Source organism: Triturus cristatus, chromosome 5_1 (genome assembly GCF_964204655.1).
Source record: "Triturus cristatus chromosome 5_1, aTriCri1.1, whole genome shotgun sequence".
Classification (NCBI taxonomy): Eukaryota; Metazoa; Chordata; class Amphibia; order Caudata; family Salamandridae; genus Triturus; species Triturus cristatus.
Window position 1 is genome coordinate 175145831 of NC_140587.1, and position 22912 is coordinate 175168742.

Consider the following 22912-nt stretch of genomic DNA (forward strand, 5'->3'; position numbering starts at 1 on the left):
AAGTTTATATTTGAAAAAGTACTGCACGCACTCACCTCGTGGACGAGTGTTCGAGTCCAGCGGTGTTCAGTGCCCCGCGAGTTCTGTTCCTTCCCTGGAACACAGCCTTCAACACTCCGTCACCCCGACAGCCTGCGTCTTCACACGGAACTCTCCTACGACAAGCGCGTATAGACGCACCGACGTCCCTGCACGTGACGCATGGTTGCTAAGCAACGATACACAACTCTCTTCTCCGCGTTAAACGCGCCGGCGAAAACGAGGAGAATGCAAACACGAAAAGGAATATGACCGCCTCCAGCACTCAGCGCTTACATTAAGGAGACAAAACCCTGTATTTATCATTTTGTTTCCTCATTCCAGTTATTTATTCATTTCAACAGGTCAAAGGTAAATTTGAAGTGTATCATAACAGTGATACACACACTTTCTTCAAACTTTGACTCTACAACAGTGATAAACACACTCGTGTGTCACAAATTAAAAAAAAAAATGGATTAATTTTTTTTCCCTCTGGTTTTCTTTACTTTCCTATGGATAATTGTTTTAATTAACTAACTGAAGTTGTAGTTTTCAACAAAAAAAAGTAATAGTTTTCTAATTTAAAAAAATAAATAAATCTTTAAAGGTAGTATTTCAGGGACGGGGAAAACAATGCAGAACGTCACTGCACCCCCGTTTTTTTTTTACAACACCAGGTGATCCCCCCCATTAAATGGCACAAATGGCGAAAGGTATGCAAGAGTGTGCGGCTCATCCCTAAGTGCAGAGAGGAAAACCGCACTACTCTTACATTGTTTGGGATCCGAAGGACAGGAAGTTTTTGATCACCTTCCTGAACTTCATGATCGCAGCCTTAACGAATACGAAATTTGCTTTGCTAAGCTTGACAAACATTACTTGCCCAAAGTCAATACCATTCTAGAGAGATACCATTTTGGGAGGAGAAATCAATTAGAAGACGAGAGTATAGAGAATTATGTTGCATCTCTTAGGAAATCGGCTTCGTCATGTAAATTTGAGGGAACTCTTGATGAGAGAATAAGAGATCAGTTCATGCTGGGTTGCAGCATTGAACGCGTTAGGGAAGAATTGTGGCAAAAAGATGAGCCAACCTTGGAAGACGTAATTGTAATTGCAAAAAGAATAGAACACTCACTAAAATGTGTTGATGTTATAAAGAAAAATAATGAAAGCAAAGAGAAAAATTCCATTCAAGCTGTTGCCACTAAACCTAGAGCGACAACAGGTAACAAGGGTAATGAGAAGATTGACAGTTCATAAGAAATAGGAAAGAAATTTGATTCCTCAAGTGTGAAGTGTTTCCGTTGTGGAAAAACAGAACACTTTGCAAATGACAGACAATGACCAGGGTGGAAGGTCACGTGCAGTAAATGCAAAAAGAAGGGTCATTTCTCTGTCATGTGCAAAGGAAGAAACTACAGAGGCAAAATAAGTGAAGTTTACTATGATGTGGATGATACTTATGAATGTCAAGATGAGGTAGACTGTGGCCGAATACAGGTTCAAGCCGTGCAGAGTGAGGAAGGGAAAAAATTTCCTGTAGATGAAATTGTAGTGGAAGGAAGACCCACTAAAGTTCTTTTTGACTCGGGTGCAAAGATTAGCATTATCTCAAAAGATTTCTTTACCAAAGAAGTTTGTGGAAAGGTAAAAGTCTTTCGCCCTGACATAAAACCGTTTGCATACGGAGGGGAACCCATTAAATTGTTTGGCTATTTCTGGGGTTTAATTGACTATAAAAACAGATTAACAAGCGCTAAAATTTATATTTCACAAAAAGGAGACAGCATTTTGAGCTGGTTCCACCAGAGGGATCTATTGTTGGACCCAAATTCTTCACCCCCCATCATACTTAAAAAAGATTACAATTCCAATTTAGTCTCAGTTAGTCAGAATACTGTAGATAAAGGATTTTGTGAGAGTTTGAAAACAAAATTCCCAAATGTGTTCTCAGATAAGTTAGGGTGCCTCAAAGGGTATCTTCATCACATTCGTATGGTTGAGAATGCAAAACCTATTTGTTGCAAAGTTAGGAATGTACCAATTGCAGTAAGAGAAATGGTCAAAATAGAACTGGAACGCTTAAAATCTGAAGAAGTGATTGAAGATGTAGAAGCTACACAATGGGTTGCTCCAGTGGTCGCCGCAAAGAAGGGGGATGGATCTCTTCGTTTGTGTGTGGACCTTTGCGAATTAAACAGGAGTGTTGTTGTTGACAGTTATCCGCTGCCTAAGATTAACGACATGTTAATGCTGTTAAAGGGGGCAAAGGTGTTCAGCACCATTGACCCAAGGTCGGCTTATCAAATTAGATTAGATGAGGTTTCGAAAGATTTAACGGCATTTGTCACTCCTTTTGGCACATTTCGTTTTTCAAGACTCCCTTTTGGCCTTGTGTCAGCAGCCTCAGTCTTCCAAAGAGCGCTGGAAAAGGTTTTGAAAGGCCTTACGGGCGTTAGGGTTTACCAAATGATATATTGATCTTGGGAGGTGATTCTAAGGAGCATGATGATAGACTGTACATGGTGTCTAACAGGTTAAAAGAGTTCAATCTGACAGTAAAGATTGAGAAATGTAAATTTAGAAGAAACTCCATTGAATATTTAGGACACACTATATCTGAGGGTGGTGTCTTACCAAAAGAAAGTTTAATTACTGCTATACAAAATCTAGCCTCCCCAAAGAATAAAGAAGAACTTATGAGCTTCCTCGGTATGGCCGAATATTATAGTAAATTTGTAAGTGGATTTGCATCCTTATGTGTTCACATGAGAGCGTTGCTCCGCAAAGTTTCTGAATTTCATTGGGATAACAACTGTGAAAAAGAGTTCTATGCAATCAAAGAGAAATTGAAAAATGCTCCTAAACTATGCAGTTTTGATCCGGAAAAGAAATCTATTTTATTCACGGACGCAAGTTTAAAGGGGTTGGGAGCTGTTTTACTACAAGAAGGGCGTTCTCAGGAACAAGTGATTCTCTTCTTGTAAAGGAGTTTGAGGCGCGGAGCTGCGCTACTCCGTGATTGAGAGAGAAGCACTTGCTGTTTATTGGTCTATAAGAAAATTAAAGAATTTCCTTTGGGGTGGTGAGTTTGAAGTCAGGTCTGACCATAAACCGTTGTGCGAGATCTTACAGGGGCATCGCCATTGTCCACAGAACCACCATCCGCATCACGACCGACAACAACGACGCCATCACCACCGCCGAGCACCTTCACTTAAAGATACACATCGACCCCAAGACCACCCTCAGAGGTGCCCTCATCTACAGACCCCCGGGACCACGCACCCACTTCAGCGAAGCCATCGCAGACTTCATCAGCCCGCTCGCTCTCGCCTCCTCCGACTACATCCTCCTAGGGGACCTCAACTTCCACCTGGAGAACTACAAGGACAACAACACCACCTCCCTGCTAGATAACCTCGCCAACCTCGGACTCAAGCAACTGGTCAACACCCCCACCCACCGAGCCGGCCACACGCTCGACCCAGTCTTCTCCTCCAGCAACCACGTCTCCTTCAACCATGCCACCGAACTTCACTGGACCGATCACAGCTGCGTCCATTTCAGTTTCAGGAAAACAACGACCCACCACCGCCTGCAACAAGCCCCCCGAAGATGCTGGAGTAAGATCACCACCGACCAACTCACCACCTCCCTGAACCAAAACCCACCCACCAACACTACGGACCCCAGCGAAGCAGCTCTTAACCTCACACAATGGAACACTGACTGCGCTGATGCCCTCGCACCACTGAAGAACCCCCCCTAACAACCCTGACAGCAAAAAAGCCTCTTGGTTCACCAATGATCTCAAAGACTCCAAGAAATCCTGCCGTGCCCTCGAGAAAGCCTGGCGCCACGACCAATCAGCGGAAAACATGACTTCCCTCAAGAACGCCATCTGCGAACACCACCAGCTGATCCGCACCACCAAAAGGTCATCCTTCAAAGAACGGCTGGACAACAACGGCCACAACAGCAAGGAACTCTTCAGCATCGTGAAAGAGCTCTCCAACCCCAACGCCAGCAACAACGGCATCACAAGACCTCTGCAACTCCCTCGCCACGTTCTTCCACCGCAAGATCGCCGATATACACGACAGCTTCGGCGCTCAGACCACAGACCCAACCACCGAACCAGCGCCCCCCACCACCACCCTCCGCACCTGGACCCCCATCAGCACGGAAGACACCACCCACACCATGAACACCATCCACTCAGGCTCCCCAGCCGACCCCTGCCCACACCACATCTTCAACAAAGCGAACTCCATCATCGCACCCCAACTCTGGGACATCATTAACAACTCCTTTACATCCGCCACCTTCCCGGAGAGCTGGAAGCACGCGGAGATCAACGCCCTCCTGAAGAAACCCACCGCAGACCCCACTGACCTCAAGAACTTCCGCCCCATCTCTCTCCTCCCCTTCCCCGCTAAAGTCATCGAGAAAACTGTCAACAAGCAGCTGACCGCCTTCCTCGAGACGAACGGCTCCCTCAACCCATCGCAGTCCGGATTCCGAGCGAACCACAGCACCGAGACCGCCCTCATCGCAGCCACCGACGACATCAGGACCCTGCTGGACAACGGGGAAACCGGCGCCCTCATCCTCCTCGACCTTTCTGCTGCTTTCGACACGGTCTGCCACCGCACCCTGACAACCCGTCTCCACCACGCCGGAATCCAAGGAAAGGCCCTGGAATGGATCACCTCCTTCCTCTCCGACAGAACCCAAAGAGTCCGTCTTCCGCCCTTCCGCGCAGCAGCCACCAAGATCATCTGCGGCGTACCCCAAGGCTCCTCGCTCAGCCCCACCCTCTTCAATGTCTACATGAGCCCCCTCGCAGCCATTGCACGCAAGCACAACCTCAACATCATCTCCTACGCCGACGATACCCAACTGATCCTCTCCCTCACCAACGACCCCGCCACCGCCAAGGCCAGCTTCCAGGAAGGTATGAAAGACGTCGCAGAATGGATGAAGCTCAGCCGGCTGAAACTGAACTCAGACAAGACGGAAGTCCTCATCCTCGGCCCATCCATCGACGCCTGGGACCACTCCCGGTGGCCCCCGGCTCTGGGCACCCACCCCAAGCCCACGGACCACGCATGCAACCTGGGGTTCATCCTCGACTCCCCCCCTCACGATGACCAGGCAAGTTAACGCCGTCACCTATTCCTGCTTCAACACCCTCCGCATGCTCCGAAAGATCTTCCCCACTGGAACCAGGAAAACGGTCACCCAGACCCTCGTCACCAGCCGACTGGACTACGGGAACGCTCTCTACGCAGGGACCACTGACAAACTTCAGAAAAGACTCCAGCGCATACAGAACGCATCCGCACGACTCGTCCTGGACATCCCCCGACACAGCCACATCTCCGCCCACCTGAGAGACCTGCACTGGCTTCCCGTCAGCAAGAGGATCACATTCAGACTCCTCACCCACGCACACAAAGCTCTCCACAACATTGGCCCCGACTACCTCAACAACCGCCTGACCTTCTACACGCCCACCCGCTAGCTACGATCGACCAGCCTCGCCCTCGCCGCCGTACCACGCATCCGCAGAGCCACCGCCGGAGGAAGATCCTTCTCCTACCTGGCAGCCAAGACATGGAACTCCCTCCCCATCCACCTTCGGCTGACCCAGGACCATATCTCCTTCAGGAAGCAACTCAAGACCTGGCTCTTCGAGCAGTAGCAGACCCCTCTCCCCCAGCGCCTTGAGACCCTCTGGGTGAGTAGCGCGTTATACAAATGCTATGATTGATGTCCCTAATCTCCCGCAAGATGACATCTACCCCTCTAGGCCTTCCCCGCCAGAGGACACCATGGGCTTTAATCAGCTCATACACACAGCTGCCCAGTACCACGTGGTCGACCTACACACAAACCCCGTCGAGGAGGATTTCTTGTTGGACACTTTCGACACCACACAAAGGTCAGCATCTACTTTACCCATGCTCAAAGAAGTTGGCTGTGGATCCGGCATAGAGGGTGTTCCCGTAGTCCAGTCGGCTGGTGACGGGTGCCTGGGTCACCGTCCTCCTGGTTTCGGTGGGGATCCATCGGAAGATCTTGCGGAGCATGCGCAGGGTGTTGAAGCATGATGATGAGACGGCGTTGACTTGTCTGGTCATCGAGAGGGAGGAGTCCAGGATGAAGCCCAGGTTGCGTGCGTGGTCCGTTGGCTCGGGAGTGGTGCCCAGGGCAGGGGGCCACCAGGAGTCGTCCCAGGCAGAGGGTGATGATCCCAGGATGTGGACTTCCGTCTTGTCTGAGTTCAGTTTTAGGCGGCTGTTCTTCATCCATTCGGAGACGTCTTTCATCCCTTCCTGGAGGCTGGTTCTGGCGGTGGCGGGGTCGTTGGCGAGGGAGAGGATCAGCTGGGTGTCGTCAGCGTAGGAGATGATGTTGAGGTTATGTTGGCATGCGAGGGGGCTCATGTAGATGTTGAAGAGGGTGGGGCTGAGCGATGATAATAGTGGTACGCCGCAGATGACTTCGGTGGCGTCGGATCTGAACGGGGGGAGGTGGACTCTCTGAGTTCTTCCGGCGAGGAACGAGATGATCCACTTCAGTGCCTTCTCTTGGATCCCGATGTTGCTGAGGCGCTGTACTAGGGTGCGGTGGCAGACAGTGTCGAACGCTGCAGAGAGGTCCAGGAGGATGAGGGCCGCTGTTTCGCCGTTGTCGAGCAGGGATCTGATGTCATCGGTGGCTGCGATCAGTGCGGTCTCGGTGCTGTGGTTTGCTCGAAAACCGGACTGCGAGGGGTCGAGGGATCCGTTCGTCTCGAGGAAGGCAGCGAGCTGTCTGTTGACGGTCTTCTCGATGACTTTGGCAGGAAAAGGGAGGAGCGAGATGGGGCGGAAGTTTTTGAGGTCGGTGGGGTCCGCTGTTGGTTTTTTCAGGAGGGCGCTGAGCTCGGCGTGCTTCCAGCTCTCCGGGAAGGTGGCGGTGTGGAAGGAGGTGTTGATGATGTCCCGGAGTTGGGGTGCGATGATGGAGTCGGCCTTGTTGAAGACGTGGTGGGGGCAGAGGTCGGTTGGAGATCCGGAGTGGATGGTGTTCATCGTGCGGGTGGTGTCTTCGGTGCTGACCGGGGTCCAGGCGCAGAGGGTGGTGGTGGGGAGCGCTGGTTCGGTGCGTGGTTGGTGCGCCGAAGCTGTTGTGTATGTCGGCGATCTTGCGGTGGAAGAACGAGGCGAGTGAGTCGCAGAGATCTTGTGAGGGAGTGATGTCGTTGTTTCCGGCACTGGGGTTGGAGAGCTCTTTGACGATGCTGAAGAGTTCCTTGCTGTTGTGGGTGTTGTTGTCCAGTCTTTCTTTGAATGCGGTCTTCTTGGTGGTGCTTGCGGGTGGCGTGCTTGAGGGCGGTCATGTTGTCTGTGGTCTGGTCGTGGCGCCAGGCTTTCTCGAGGGTGCGGCAGTTCTTCTTGGAGTCCTGGAGTTCGTCGGTGAACCAGGGGGCTTTCTTGCTGCCGGGTCTGCTGGGAGGGTTCTTCAGTGGTGCGAGGTCGTCGGCGGTCAGCCACTGTGTGAGGTTGCTGGCTGCTTCGTTGGGGTCCGTTGTGCTGGTGGGAGGGTTCTGGCTGAAGGAGGTGGTGAGCTGCTCGGTGGTGATTTTGTTCCAGCTCCGGCGAGGAACCTGTTGCGGGTGGTGGTGGGTCGTGGTTCTTCTGAAGCTATAGTGGACGCAGCTGTGGTCAGTCCAATGGAGTTCGGTGGAGTGGCTGAAGGAGACGTGCTTGCTGGAAGAGAAGACGGGGTCAAGCGTGTGACCGGCGTAGTGGGTGGGGGTGTTCACCAGTTGCTTGAGTCCGAGGTTGGCGAGGTTGTCCAGCAGGGTGGTGGTGTTGCAGTCCTTGTTGTTCTCCAGGTAGAAGTTGAGGTCCCCTAGGAGGATGTAGCCAGCGGAGGGGAGGGCGTGCAGGCTGATGAAGTCTGCGATGTCTTCGCTGAATTGTGTGCGTGGTCCCGGGGGTCTGTAGATGAGGGTGCCTCTGAGGGTGGTCTTTGGGTCGGTGTGTATCTGGAAGTGGATGTGCTCGGCGGTGGTGAAGGTGTCGTCGGAGTTGGTCGTGATGTGGATGGTGTTCTTGTGTACGATGGCGATGCCTCCTCCGGTCTGGTTGACGCGGTCCCTCCGGGTGGTCTTGTATCCGTCCGGGATGGCTGTGGCGATGTCGGGCGCTGAGGAGGCGTTCATCCAGGTTTCTGTGAGGAAGGCGACGTCTGGCGATGTTGTGTCGAGGAGGTTCCAGAGTTCGATGGTGTGTGTGGACGGAGCGGGTGTTGAGCAGGATGCACTTGAGGTGGTTGTGCTGGAGTTCGGCTTGGCGGGAGTGGTGCAGGTCCGGAGGCAGGAGAACTTGCAGGTTTGGCAGGTGAAGGGTCCGTGGGCGCGCTTCGGGGTGGCTCGGTAGCAGGCGGGGTCTCGTCCGGCGTTGAGGGTGGTGGTTTCGTAAGTCCGTCGAGTGGGCTGGCAGCCGCGGGGCCAGGGGTCCTGTCGCTGGGCGCGGTCCAGACTCGGACGGGCGTAGACGGGCATGCCTTTGGCGCACAATCGGCGTACAATCGGCGCGGGCTCCATATGAGGCGAAGTGGGAGGGCGGAGCAGCTGGGAGGCAGCCGTATCATAGTCATCCCAAGGGTCAGGGGAACAAGGTGGGCTGGGATCCCCTAGTGGAACATCGTCCGCACCCCCCGTGTCATCAGAGGTGTCATCATTGTCTACTGGTGTAGGAGATGGAATAGGAGAATGCGGTAGTGGGGGAGGAGGTGGTGGAGGAGGAGGAGGTGGAGAAGGGACTCTAAGAGGGGATGTAGTAATGTCCCTCTTCTTAGGTGGTGGAGCAGGTGTAGGCTTGTCCAGTGGTCTTTTCATGGAGCTTAGTGTCATTTGACCAGTTTTAGGGTCTTTAACCAGAGTTTTTTGTGCAGGGTCTGGTCGAAAAAGCTCTTCTGATGAAAGTTGGTTTTTCGGCGCGGAGTGTTTCGGTTCAGAGGGCTTTTTCGGCACCGGCTCTGGAGTGTCCTTGGGTTTGGACCCATGTTATTATGCAGTCTGTGTGTTTTTTCGGTCCCGATGATTTTTCGGCTCCGAAGAGTGCGAGTCCGAACTCTTGGGGAGTGGCTTCTTGGTCGGCTTCGAGTGTTTTTTCGGTGCCGGCGAGTCGGTGCTTGTTGTTTTCGGTGTTGAGTGCTTTGAGATGGAAGCAGCAGTCGACACAGAGGTGGAGGGCGGTTTCTTTTTTCGGTGCCGAAGATGGAGTTTCGGCACCAGACGCAGGCTGACTCGAGCCAGAGTCACTGAAGGCTTGGTAGGCTTCTTTGCCAGGCCCGAGGGCGGGGCATGGGAAGCGGTGTGTCGGTGTGCACCTGGGCCCGAAGGCGAAGGTGTGACCGAAGCCTTTTTTGTATGGAGGGGTTCGGGGGTGAACGTCTTTACTTACGACACTCTGCGCCGGAGTGATTTCTTTGACGGAGTCATCGGCTTCGGAAGCGCTGACAAGGCCTTCTTCAATCCGCTCCGGTACATCGATGCCCTCTTGGAAGATGTCGTCGGGGATTGCTGTCGGCGAGTGAGCCATGGTCCTCCGAGCTCGCCGATCCCAAATAGTCTTCTTGGAGAGGAAAGAGGCACAAGCTGGACATTCTCTGGCCTCATGCTACGGTGACGAGCAGAGGTTACACACATCATGCAGATCGGTGTGGTGAAACTTCGACCCACCTCGAGGACACTTCTTAAATTGCGCCCTTTCCATGAGCCAGATGCTAAGGCCCAGGTAGGCCCGAAGGCCTTCGTCGACAACCGGAATCGAAGACTTCGACTTGGAGAGATACGCGATGAGTAGGGTTCGCGATCGAGACAATACCGTAGAAAGGGTGAAGCATTGCGCGTTGAAATGGAATCGGTAACGGTTCTGAAGTGGAGCGCGAGAAACACATCCGAGGCAGATGGCGGAAAAAAACAATCTGAGGATGGAGCCGATGCCCATGCGCACTGTGATCCAAGGGAGGAGTCACCTACCTCGTGACCTCTAAAGACTTTCCAGGACAAAACATCCGGGCCCAACATCAGATGGCGATCTATGCCAAGTGTGTGATCTGCAGCTCATATGCCTCGAACACTCTCCCGACTTGATTCTCAAGTCGCATTTAATGTACCTTGTTGTAGTGTGCAACTTTTACAAAGTTGCCAATTTGTTGCCTTTAGTCCCCTGTGCCCTTAACGGCTGCACATGGAACTTTGCCCTGACGCTGCTTTCTGTTCTCCTGGGAGACGTGCTAACGTTTCCCAGGAGAGGTTACAATAGCGGCCTGCACTGGAGAGAGGTATTACCTCCCCCTCATGAGAAGTGACAAAGGTGTTGGCTCAAAAAGAGACTTCAAAAAGGTGAGGCCGCCTTTGAATGGCAAATAGAAAACATTGAGAGGGGCTACTTTATTGTCTAGGTGGACAGTGACACTAGAGACCGGGAAGGGAAAACCAGCAGCCAAACCCGTTTTCCAAGGGCGTGTAGCCCCCTTGGTAGCCACACACCTGAGTTGGATTAGGGGGCTCTGGAAGCCAAGAGAGGGTTCAGCCCTGTTGGAAGTGGGCAGAACGGTGCATCTTAGAATAGCAAGATTCCACACTTTGCAGGAAGTGGTCATCAGGAGAAAGGGAATCTGGTAGTCCATTGGCTACCAAATGCATCCTAGTCTGAGGGAATTCTCTGAGCAGAAAAGGGCACCTGTGGCACCCCGAACTCAGATCCCAACTGGCCTGGAAGAAGGACGAAGAAAGACTGCCCTGCTGCACCGAGTAAGAGGCTGCACTGGCGTTGACAGCACCTGCTGAACGTCCCTAACAAAGGAGAAGGGTCTGTGCCTGCTGTGTTCTGTTCGTGCAGAAGTCGTCTCCGAAGAAAAAGACTCCAAGGGACAGTTGGATGACCTTCTGTTCATAGCACAGGGCATCAACAGCTGAATAAGCCTCCTGGGGCAAGTTGGTAGCTCATATCTTCAAGGTACCGTTTCTTGTCGCCATTGAGCACCAGAGACCAGGACCCATTTCTCAAAGTTGCACGCAAGCTGCTGGACCCAGAAGAGTCATCAGAGTGCAGCTCGGTCGCCCAGAAGACAAGTTACTGCTCCAGGAAGGATTCCCCTGCGAACACAAAACCGGGCGACTGGTAGTCCAGTGGCGAGTGTACTTCTACCAGACTCAAGAGGACTTTGAAGGACATCAACCCTGTGGCCAGGACCGTCTCACCAAGCTCGGGGACTGAGTTGTAGCCGCATAAAAACCCAGTCGACCACAATGCATCCACAGCATCCTTAAAGAATCTTCAGCATCCTGTATCCCTTGCACTAGATCCCTTTCCATAGGAGCCTATGGCAAGGAGATAAAGTGCCTGGAACCGACTGGAGACTGCTTCTTTTCTGGAGTTAACTGTTTCTGAGAACCTTGCTGCCCCCTCCCCCCTCCAAACTGGCTCCCTGCCGGAGTTGGTCACCCAAAGCACATCTAACAGACTGCATTACAACTAGAAAAAGTTTTTGCTCAAAATGTTTTTAAGTGTCTTTGTGGTGGAGTAAAAAACACATTTACTATACCTTTAAAATCTATATCTCCGAAACATTCCAGTGGATCTTTTTTGGAATGGTGTCGAAAAAAAGACACTTTATTTTTATAAACTTGTGTCAGATTTTCAGTTACTTCTTTACTTGTTTTGGTACTGTTAAAAGACTGTTTTCATTTGTGCAGGCCCTGCTGCTCAGAGCCACAGCTACCCAAGGCTGATAAAGGGTTTAACAAATGAAACCCACTGGCCCGAAAGGGGTTGGTAGTTGTATTACACAGTGAGGTCACACAAGCACACCATATAATACAATTTCCTCACATTTACTATAAACACATTAGACCGTACAAATTTGAGAACTCACAATAATGTACCTCCACGTGTATTAAAAACACAGAGCCCTTATTAGTTTAGAGTAAGACCAAAGTTAATTAAGAACTACCACCCAAAATACCCGGAGGATAATTACATGGATTTCAACTGATATTCTGTGGAACTTTAGGAATCACCACACAGGTACATTTTAAAACATTCCAAGTCCCAACCAGTGCCGCTAGCTACCTTTTATTGGCAGGGGGCGACACTTTTCTAGGTGTCGTCCAATATAATTCATGCTCTACATATAAACATGCGACAGCCATTTCTCACCAATCTGGTAGTGGCCTCATTATCAGCGACCCTTCACCCTGCTCCAGGCAGGTCGCTCCCCAGGCCACGACAGCACCACCTGTTGTGCCTGCGTTTCCCTGCTCGCTGTTGCTGCCACTGCTGCGAGTTCGAGGCCCTCCTCCAACCGCAGGCTGCCACCTGCGCCCCATCCCTGGTGGCCAGTGGCTGGCCGTAGGTTTGCTGGTACTGTATTGCTCTTAGTTTATTGTTTAACTGTTTCGTTTTTTCCTCCTCTGTTTTGACGGTTATCTTGTTCATTTTGCCTCCTTTCTCCCTCTGTATTGCTCCTGGTTTATTGTTTAACTGATTCGTTTCTCTTCCCCCCTCTGCTTGACTGCTATTCTGTTCATTTTGCCTCCTTCTCCCATTGTATTCTGTGCCCCCCTTTTGCCTTCTGTTCCCTCGCCGGCCCTGCCCCCGTTTCTCCCGCCGCTGCGTCCCCGCCCCCCCTGCTCAGTACTGTATTGCCTCTGTGTTCCCTGATCACTGTTAATTCCCTCGTTATTCCACCCCTGTTGTATTCTGTGCCCACTTTTTGCCTTCTGTTTCCTCACCGTCCCTGCCCCAGTTTCTCCCGCCGCTGCGGCCCCGCCCCACCCGCTCTGTACTGTATTGCCTCTGTGTTCCCTGTTCATAATTCCCTCGTGATTCCCCTTCGTTGTATTCGGTGCCCTCTTTTTGCCTTCCGTCCCTCCCCCCCACTCGCCCACTCCCTCCTCCCAGCTGCTCCTCCATCCCACCTCCCCTTCTTATGGCGGCCGCTGCGCGGTGAGGAGAGCGACCCTTGACCCTGCTCCAGGCAGGTCGCTCCCCACGCCGCGACAGCACCACCTGTTGTGCCTGCGTTTCCCTGCTCGCTGTTGCTGCCACTGCCGCGAGTTCGAGGCCCTCCTCCACCCGCAGGCTACCACCTGCGCCTCATCCCTGGTGGTCAGTGGCTGGCTGTAGGTTTGCTGGTACTGTATTGCTCTTGGTTTATTGTTTAACTGTTTCGTTTTTCTTCCTCTGTTTTGACGGTTATCTTGTTTTGCCTCTTTTCTCCCTCTGTATTCGGTATTGCTCCTGGTTTATTGTTTAACTGATTTGTTTCTCTCCCCCTCTGCTTGACTGCTATTCTGTTAATGTTGCCTCCTTCTCCCGTTGTATTCTGTGCCCCCTTTTGCCTTCTGTTCCCTCACCGTCCCTGCCCCCGTTTCTCCCACCGCTGCGTCTCCTACGGCCCGCCCCCCCTGCTCTGTACTGTATTGCCTCTATGTTCCCTGATCACGGTTAATTCCCTCGTTATTCCCCCCGTTGTATTCTGTGCCCTCTTTTTGCCTTCTGTTCCCTCGCCCCCGATTGTTCCCGCCACTGCGTCCCCCCGCTTGCCCATTCGTCCACTCCCTCCTCCCAGCTGCTCCTACCTCCCCTTCTTATGGCAGCGCGCGCCGAAGGAGCGCTTAAGGCAACCCCGTCTGCGCCCGACCCGCGCCCAGCGCCAGAACCTCTGGCCGCCGCAAACGCCAGTCTCCGCTATGACTCTAGCACCTTCCACGCACTCAATGCCGGATGACCACGCACCTGCTGCCTGGCCGCCCGAAGCGCACCCAAGGACCCTTCTCCTGCCGGAACTGCAGAGCCACCAGCATCCGGCCCGCCAACCCACTGACCAGGAAAGAACCCAACTACCTCAGGTGCATTCTTCTTAACACCCGCTCCGCCCGCAAACACGCCGTTGAACTCTGGGACCTACTCGACTCAACCTCACCAGACGTTGCCTTCCTGACGGAGACCCGGCTGAACCCCTCCTCGGCACCAGACATCGCCATAGCCATCCCAGACGGTTACAAGATCACCCGCAGGGACCGCACCATCGTCCACAGGAACAGAGTCTCGACCAACACCGACGACACCCTCAGCACCGCCGAACACCTGCACTTCCAGGTCCACACCGACCCCAACACCACCCTCAGAGAAACCCTCGTCTACAGACCTCCCCGGACCCCGACCACAGTTTAGCGACTCCATCGCCGACTTCGTCAGCACACACGCCCTCGCTTCCACGGACTACATCCTCCTCGGGGACCTGAACTTCCACCTCGAGAACAACAACTACACCAACTCCACCACCCTGATCGACAACCTCGGACTCAGACAACTCGTCACAACACCCACCCACTCCGCCGGCCACACGCTTGACCCCATTTTCTCCGCAAGCTCCCACGTCTCCTTCAACCACACCACCGAACTCCACTGGACCGACCATCGCTGCATCCACTTCACCTCCTGGAAACCCACCATGCACCACCGCACCCAACAGATCCCCTTCGCCGCTGCTGGAGCAAAGTCACCAGAGACCAGCTAACCACCGCCCTTGCCCGGAGCCCACCCACCGACCCAGACTCCGCCGCCCGCAACCTCAGACAGTGGATCGACTGCGCGAACACCCTCACCCCGATCAAGAAACCCTACAACAACCACACCAGCAAGAAAGCCAGCTGGTTCACTGAAGACCTCCAGGCCTCCAAACAAACCTGCCGAAAGCTTGAGAAGAAATGGTAGCCTGAACGAACACCGGACAGCTACGCAGCCCACAAGAACGCCACCTGCAGACACCATCACCTCATCAGATCCGCCAAAAGGACCTCCTTCAAAGACCGCCTAGACAACAACGTACACAACAGCAAAGAGCTCTTCAACATCGTGATGGTACTCTCCAACACCAAGGACATCCCACCTTCGCAAGACCTGTGCGACTCCCTTGCCATCTTCTTCCATCGCAAGATCGCAGACATCCATGACAGCTTCAACACCACAACCGCCCCGACAACCACGGAGACCTCCGCCCCCCACAACCACCATCCGCACCGACCGCCTACTTTCCTGGACCAACATAAACGACGACGACACCATCAAATCATGAACACCATCCACTCCAGATCTCCGTCAGACCCATGCTCACACCACATCTTCAACAAAGTCAGCACCACCTTCGCACCCCATCTCCGGAAAGCCATCAACATCTCCTTCGAGACAGCAACCTTCCCGGAGAGTTGGAAGCACGCAGAGATCAACGCTTTACTCAAGAAACCCAAAGCGGCCCCAAAGAACTTCCGGCCCATCTCCCTGCTCCCGTTCCCGGCGAAGGTCATTGAGAAGACCGTCAACAAACAACTGACCCGCTACCTCGAGGAGAACAAAGCAAAACCAAAGGGGATGATGGACGGAGTGTTGAACATTGCAAGCACTCACCTCCAGTCAACTGATCTGGGTTTAATCCATCATCACTCTTTAGCTCACTCCGCCACCCCAGTTCAGACATGGCCATATGCAAATCAGTCTGACCCTGTGCCTCATGGGAACAGTCCAGCCCGAACAGCCAAGCCATGTCTTCCCTGGACCGGAAAGAAGCATCCTGGTACCGGTTTCTGGCTAATCAGCCGTCATCAGCCAGGCTTGCTTGAATCCAGTGGAGGAGAACAGCATCCTGGACCCGTCCCAGTCCGGGTTCCGCAGCAACCACATAACCGAAACTGCCCTCGTCGCAGCCACCGACATCAGGGCCCTGCTCGACAACGGAGAAACCGTGGCCCTCATCCTCCTGGGCCTGTCAGCGACCTTCGACATGGTCTGCCACCACACTCTACGCACACACCTCCACGACGCCGGGATCCAAGAGAAGGCCCTGGACTGGACCACCTCCTTCCTCTCCGGCAGAACACAGAGCGTCCGCCTCCCCCTTTCCGCTCCAAAGCCACAGAGATAATCTGCGGCGTACCCCAGGGCTCATCCCTCAGCCGAACGCTGTTTAACATCTACATGGCACTGCTCGCCCACGTCGCCCTACTGCACGACCTCAACATCATCTCCTACGCCGATGACACCCAACTGATCCTCTCCCTCACCAAAGACCCCCACACCGCCAAAGCCAACCGCCACTAAGGAATGAAAGCCGTCGCCGAGTGGATGAAGAACAGCCGACTGAAGCTGAACTCGGACAAGACGGAAGTACTCATCCTCGGCTCCACCCCCTCGGCCTGGGACGACTCCTAGTGGCCGACCGCACTGGGAACAGCTCCAACACCCACCGATCACGCATGCAACCTAGGGTTCATCCTCGACTTTACCCTCTCCATGTCAAAGCAGGTCAACGTCGTCTCGTCCTCCTGCTTCAACACCCTCCGCATGCTCCGCAAGATCTAAAAGTGGATCCCCACCCAGGCCCTCGTCAGCAGCAGGTTGGACTATGGAAACGCCCTCTACGCAGGAGCCTCAGCCAAACTCCTGAAACGACTTCAACGCATTCAGAACGCCTCCGCACTCCTGATCTTTGACATCCCTAGCCGCAGCCACATCACACCCCACCTGAGAGACCTGCACTGGCTCCATGTCAACAAGAGGATCACCTTCAAGCTCCTCACCCACGCACACAAGGCACTTCACAACAACGGACCAGCGTACCTCAACAGACGACTAAGCTTCTACACCCCCACCCGCCAGCTCCGCCGACCTCGCCCTAGTCCCCCGCATCCAAAGAGCGACCTCTGGCGGCAGATCGTTTTCCCTCCCCATCCACCTATGGCAGACCCAAGACCTGCTGACCTTCAGAAGACTCACGACCTGGATTTTTGAGCAGTAGCAGCATTCCTCCCCCAAACCCTCCCCCCCCCCGCCAGCGCCTTGAGGCCCTCACGGGTATGTACTGCGCTTTACAAATGCTCTGACTGATTGATTGATTATTGGTGCCAAAGGCCATGCTAGGTCCAAGTATAATCCCAATGTCACCACTCAGAGAAGGAGCCTAGATCCCCTCCGCTTAGGTTCCGTTTGTGCTTATTACAGAGATAGCGCGAGAAAGAAAAGAAAGAAAGGAAAGAAAAAGGTTTAAACTAGAACAAGGATTACCTTCAGGAGCAGGTTGAGTTCCTTTAGTTTCAATGGTAAAAACACGGTGATAAATTCCTCTGCCTAGAGAAATTGCAATACAGAGAGTTAATGTCTGAAAAGTAAGGGAGACACTACCATCTGCAGAAGAACTAGGGTTAATCAGAGAGACATACAGTATATAGTCCAAGCATGAGAATATGGGCAAGGAAGCACAGGGTACAGGTAGGGACTGTGGGTGTGGGCAAAGAAAGAAATAGGGTACAGACATATGCAGCCGTGAGCAGGGATCTTCGACAGCAGTATTCCTACTCTTTCTGAAGTACAGTTACCTCCTTGAAAAGAGCATCCCGGAAAGCGTTCACCTACAAGAAAAAAAAAAGAAGTTGTTAGATAGGGTATATCTTGGAAAGATATTCCTTCAAATCGAATCACCTTCTCAGTTTAACATTTCTGAGTGGGGTTAAGTTTCATAGACTTTGGAATTAAGTTCTTCTATCTTGGTTATAGAATGCATATGATTTTTGTGGATAACATTCTAGTGGTAAGGTAGGGTGTTTTCTTTACTCAAGGTACAGTGGGCTGTACTCTTATGATGAAATGGTGGGGTGTGGTCTACTGTTGGTCTAGAAGGCGTGTTCTCTCTTATGGATTGCCCTATCCTGGCTGTAGAGTGAAGGTGTGCCGTTATCTATAAATATAGTGAGAGTGTTGCATCCCCATAGATATAGTTGGAATGTTTTGCTGTCGGTTACATAACGGTATTCATCTTTCCAGATATTAAAGTGGGGAATTATCTGCTGATGGGACAGCGTGGTATCTTGTGTACTGCTGACAGAGTAGGATTCCTTTTCTCTTGGTGCTAGAGTTCGATGTTCTCTCATGGTGGTTGTTTCTCTATGTTTTGTGGCAGGAAGTTCTCTTCAGGCAGTATAGCAAAGAGTTTTCTCTTAGTGGTAGAGTACATGGTCTACTCTGGTGGAACAGCAGGGTTTTGCTACTGCTGGTATAGTGGGATTTTCTTACAATTGCATAGTGAGGGTTTTCCCCCCAAAGCAGAAACGTGTTCTCTTATGGTGACAAAACAGGAGTGAGATCACTCTAGTTTGGGGGGCGGGGGTGGGGGCTATGGGGTACTTCTTTGCTAGAGGTTTACCAAGGAGGACGGTTTCTCACTCAGTGGCTTAGCAAGGGTGGGGTGGTTATTTCTTGGCAATGTGGCATGGGGTGGTTCTCGCCTGGTGGGATAGCGTAGGGTTGTCTTGGTGGAGTGTTACGCTGTAGGTGGGACAGGGGGCCCTATCCCCTGCTATACTACTAGAAGGGTTTGCCCACGGGGTCACTGCGGGGGGCAAGAAGTGGGTGGGGGGGGGGAGGTGTGGAGTCTCAACTGGTGGTCTAGCGGTGGCATTCTCACGTCGAGACATGGGTTTTTATCCTAGAGGTTTACCAAAAGCTGGCCAGTTCTCTCCTGAAGGTTTATTGAGGGATTTCCTTAAGTGGTGTGAACAAGGGGATTCTTTCCTAGTTGTAGGGCCTGCGCGCAGTTTGCTAAGTTAGCATGTTGTCCTGACACGTGCAACCACTTGTCAGGCCTTACTTTCCCTTTTGCATAGACAGTGGACACCCCGTGGTAGGTCCCAGGTAACCCCTGGGCAGGGTGCTGTGTTGGTAAAAGTCAGGACATATCCTAAGGTGTGTATGTTATGTCGACAGTGAAAAGCACTCCATTTCTGTTTTTCACTGGTGAAAGGACATTCTGCCCATAGGACAGAATGGGGGAGGCTGGGTAATGTGTTTGTTAGTCTAGTTTCTCATAGGATTAAAATAGAGAGGTGAAGTTTAGTATGTATGAACTCGCAGTGTCATAACACATCTTTCTTTGAAGGTGGTTTTGTCACTCTGTGTTCAGAAACCACCCGTTTAGAAAGTGGCTGAGTTTTGTGCTTTAAGCATTTCTGTGTGTCTCTGCTGTATGTGGATTGAATGTCTGGATCTCAGAGGGGAGGGGTGAGATGGCACCAGGCTGACCTGCATCTGGAGAGAGAGCGTAGGAGAAACCGCGGGAGGTGAAGAGGCCTAGGTTGCAGCTATAAAACAATTGACCCATCTCCAGCTGAGTGATTTAGGATCCAGCCCCCAGTATCAAAGGGAGAAAGGTGACACTGGGAACGATAAACCCAGAACTGATTTAGGCAGGGGTCAGGGACCCCTCAGCACAACGAACTTCAAAGACATTGAGGGGTATAAATATGAGTGCTGAGGCCCCTGAATGTTGGAATAGGAATCGAAATGGATTAAGACTGAAAAGGCTTGGACCCATTTTGTGGTCAAGAGGAACCTCTGCTAAGGAAGGAACAACTGAATAGACTGCTGGGAAGGACCAATCCTTGCTTTGCGATCTGGTGCTGGTCTGCAGTTTGCCGTCTTAACAGAGGAAGAGGCTGTTTGGACTGTGCTTCGTGCGCCTGGGTCCCCCTGCTTGTAGAAGACTGTGCTTTGTGCTGTGTCTTGTAACCCCAAGGGCCTGAGGTGAGCTGGCTCCCTGTTTGAAACATAGGAACATAAAAGTTTCCGGAGAATTCAAGTAACACGGTGGGCGCGTGTTGTGGCAGCTTGAGGCCCTCAGAAGGTGTGCCCTGTGATCTTGGACACACAAAGGTGAAGCGAGACTCGGACGCGCTGGGAGCGTGTCGTGGTGCACAGGAGGCGATGGTAAAGAGCGCCTGGTCAATGTGTGCACTGAAGGTGAAGTGAGTCTCAGACGCGCATGGTGCGAATGTAGGTAACATTTCTTTGCGGCATCATTTAGTAAAATGTGTTGATGCATGATAGTATTTCTCAAAAATACTAATAATGGAAAATAAGTGTAACTAGTTTTAATAAGATTATGGGAAACAAAAATAAACAAGCACTGGTAAAGCCAGTAGGTCTGAAATTGTTGGTCAGCCTTTTGGTTTGGTCAATGCGTGATTTGTTTTGGCATGGTTTTTCGTAAAACATTATAAGTGTGGGAGCTGCTGGGCTCTTGCCATTATAAAACATTGGCAAAAGCAAAAATTGTTTTGGTCTCAAAAAGCACACATTGCATAGCAGTTCCTGGCACTGAACAAAACAACTGTATCAATATGCTCCTTGTGAAAGAACAGAATGCTGTCACTACCAGTGAAGCTAGCCGATAGACAGAAAGAGAGACAACATTTTAATACACACAAAAGGTCATGGTTAACACCAGACCTATAGGGGCCCAATTATTAAATAAAGTGCACCCATGTCCTTGGATTAAGTGCAGTTGTACAACGTTTGTGAATTCACAAGACTTTACAGAAGTAGGCCAAGAAATAGAACTCCTAGAAAATATTTGTTAACTGCATTTTAGAATGATCAAATATGCAGGTGTAGATCTGCTCATGCAAAAATCGGAGTGTTTGCAAGTTCACTTTCCCTCTAACCACTTATTTCTCAACCCTTGAAGAAGTATTAGGTCTGCCACTGTCAGGAGTAAATATCCAACCTTTCTCAGTATGGGAAAAGATTAGAAAAAAGTTGGTGAAAACTCTTAAAACATGCAAGTTAGTAGATTTGCACAGACTCAGGAGGGTCTTACAACCGTGGAACTACCTTTACCTTCAGCCCCAGTATGTAGATCTGCGGAAACGTGGCAACATAAGGGAATTGATGGTATTCAAACCCTACTATGAAGGAGCCCTGGCATAAACAGGGATGCTTTTTCAGAACTCTTATATAATGAGATTGCTGTCATAATTTGTCGCCGCCTTACATTGCACAAAAGGGACAACTGGATTTTGTAACAGGACAAGTAGATTTATGAAGCAACCTGCCCCATGGACAAGTAGATATTTTATTAAATTCCACACCCCTGTCTAATACCTTCAGGTCGAGTTTGCGCTATACAAAACTGCAAGCAAATGTACGATTTTCTGATGTTCCTCTGACATGCTTAATTCTATAAGCATCTTTAAAAGTGTAGGCTAGCATTTCAGTTCAACCATGTGTAACAGCTCCCAGGCAGTCTGTGTCCTCGCAAGGCAAACGCGTTTATGGACCGTGTTTATTTCTCCTGCTACAAGTCTATTTGTATATAGTCATCAGCAAATATACCTTAATGACTTCATCCACATCTGTTTTTTTTAAGGTATTTCTGCGCTCGGCTTTGGGTACTCAACTTAGTGTTTAGTCGTAGTTTTGAGCTGAATTTTCACAGCATGTACATTTTACTGGTTGTTTCATGCTATCTCATGCGAGCTGTTCGCCGGCAGCGGAAGGCTTCCATGCTTTGGGCAACTTGTTTATGCCCACACTAGTTGCGATGCTGCGCCGAATCTTAATGCGTGCATCTCATTAACAAGTATTTGCAATGCAATAGGTCTCGCATTTGCGAAAATTTGACCTATTGGTATTGTAAATGATAATGCCTTTTATTACTGTATGTTTTTTAAACATAGAAATAAAAAGGCATTGTCATTTACAATGCTAATAGCACAAAATCTCGCAAATGCGAGACCTAATGCCTTGCAAATGCTTGTTTTTCTTAAGGGTTACACCCAGAAAAGTTTGAATTGAAATTTTGATTCTGCGTGTTTCAAAGCTGGTTCTTGGGCGACATTATGTTAATGGTAAAAGAACAAAGAAACCTTTAGCTTGTAAGAGCCATCACAATGGAATCACTGCTGACTGAACTGCCTTAGCCCTCCAAGAAGTAGAGGTGGGCGAGCCAACACATTAACACGTCAAGTCGAGCCAAGGGTCTGGCTTGGCTCTTAAAGCCCTGAGAATGTTTTCCCTGTGAATCATACAACAAAAATCACGTACAATATGATAAAGTCGCTTCAGTATAAAAAAAAGTTTATTTCTTTAACACGTTGAAGCTGTGATATTAGCATATCACGTTACAGCACTGCACTGAGAAGTGCCTACTAACAAGCATTTGCAATGCAATAGGTCTCGCATTTACGCGAGTTTGAGCTATTGACATTATTTATAAATGACAATGCCTTGTATTTATGTTTAAAAAAACGAAAACAAAAATAAAGGCATTGTCATTTACACTGTCAATTGCTCAAACTAGCGTAAATGCGAGACCCAGTGCAAATGCTTGTTTTTGACTGGTAGGACGCTAGGAAGCTTTGGTTTGTTTACGGAAATTTTATCAGCACGATTCCTCGATCTTCTTCAGAATAACTGGGCGCCATCTGCTGGTAGTAATATGGGATATATAACTCCGTGCATGAAAATGTGGTGTCTGCTAAAATGGCGATCTGCATGCCATTTTACGTCATGCGAACATTGTTTGATTTGACAGTTCGCTGCTATTTACAACTATATTTTGCCTAACATTTGCTTCTCCCTTTTACCGTGGGTCACGCTTTCTAGGTGTTTAAGTTTTAATACCTTGGTACATTTTGAGCAGTTCACTGCTTTGCTTTTCTAGGCTATATGGGAGCACACTTTTTAGGTCTCGCCTGGCTATCGCGTAAGCGATCACTCAGCGAGACTTGTGTAGGGGCTTCAGAAAATGCTCCCAAAGGCTTCCCAGGCGGATCGGGTGGCGGTTACGCGCACAACCACGCGCACTCCATTTGCCACCAGCTACTTCCTGCGCGTGCGCCGCCTCACGCATTCAGAGAGATTTAGTAAGGGGCACAAGACCTTAGGAATGCAGTCTATGGCCAGTGCATGTGAGGCATTCAAGCGCGAAGCTGGCATCGGACTTGAAAGCAGCAGACTGCTTTCGCCAGCGCGCGCTCGGCCTC

At 50.9% G+C, this 22912-nt stretch overlaps 1 protein-coding gene across 1 annotated transcript in view; it reads right to left on the reverse strand.

Annotated features, from left to right (window-relative positions):
• Nucleotides 1–22912, reverse strand: part of LOC146830582 (proteasome activator complex subunit 2-like) — a 183631-nt gene that overhangs the window by 155172 nt on the left and 5547 nt on the right. Inside the window, exons 2-3 of the mRNA XM_085604783.1 lie at nucleotides 17471–17503; nucleotides 17160–17222 (exon numbers count right to left, since the gene is read on the reverse strand). Of these exons, the coding sequence (XP_085460909.1) occupies nucleotides 17160–17222; nucleotides 17471–17503 (96 nt within the window). The remainder of the gene's footprint in view (nucleotides 1–17159; nucleotides 17223–17470; nucleotides 17504–22912) is intronic.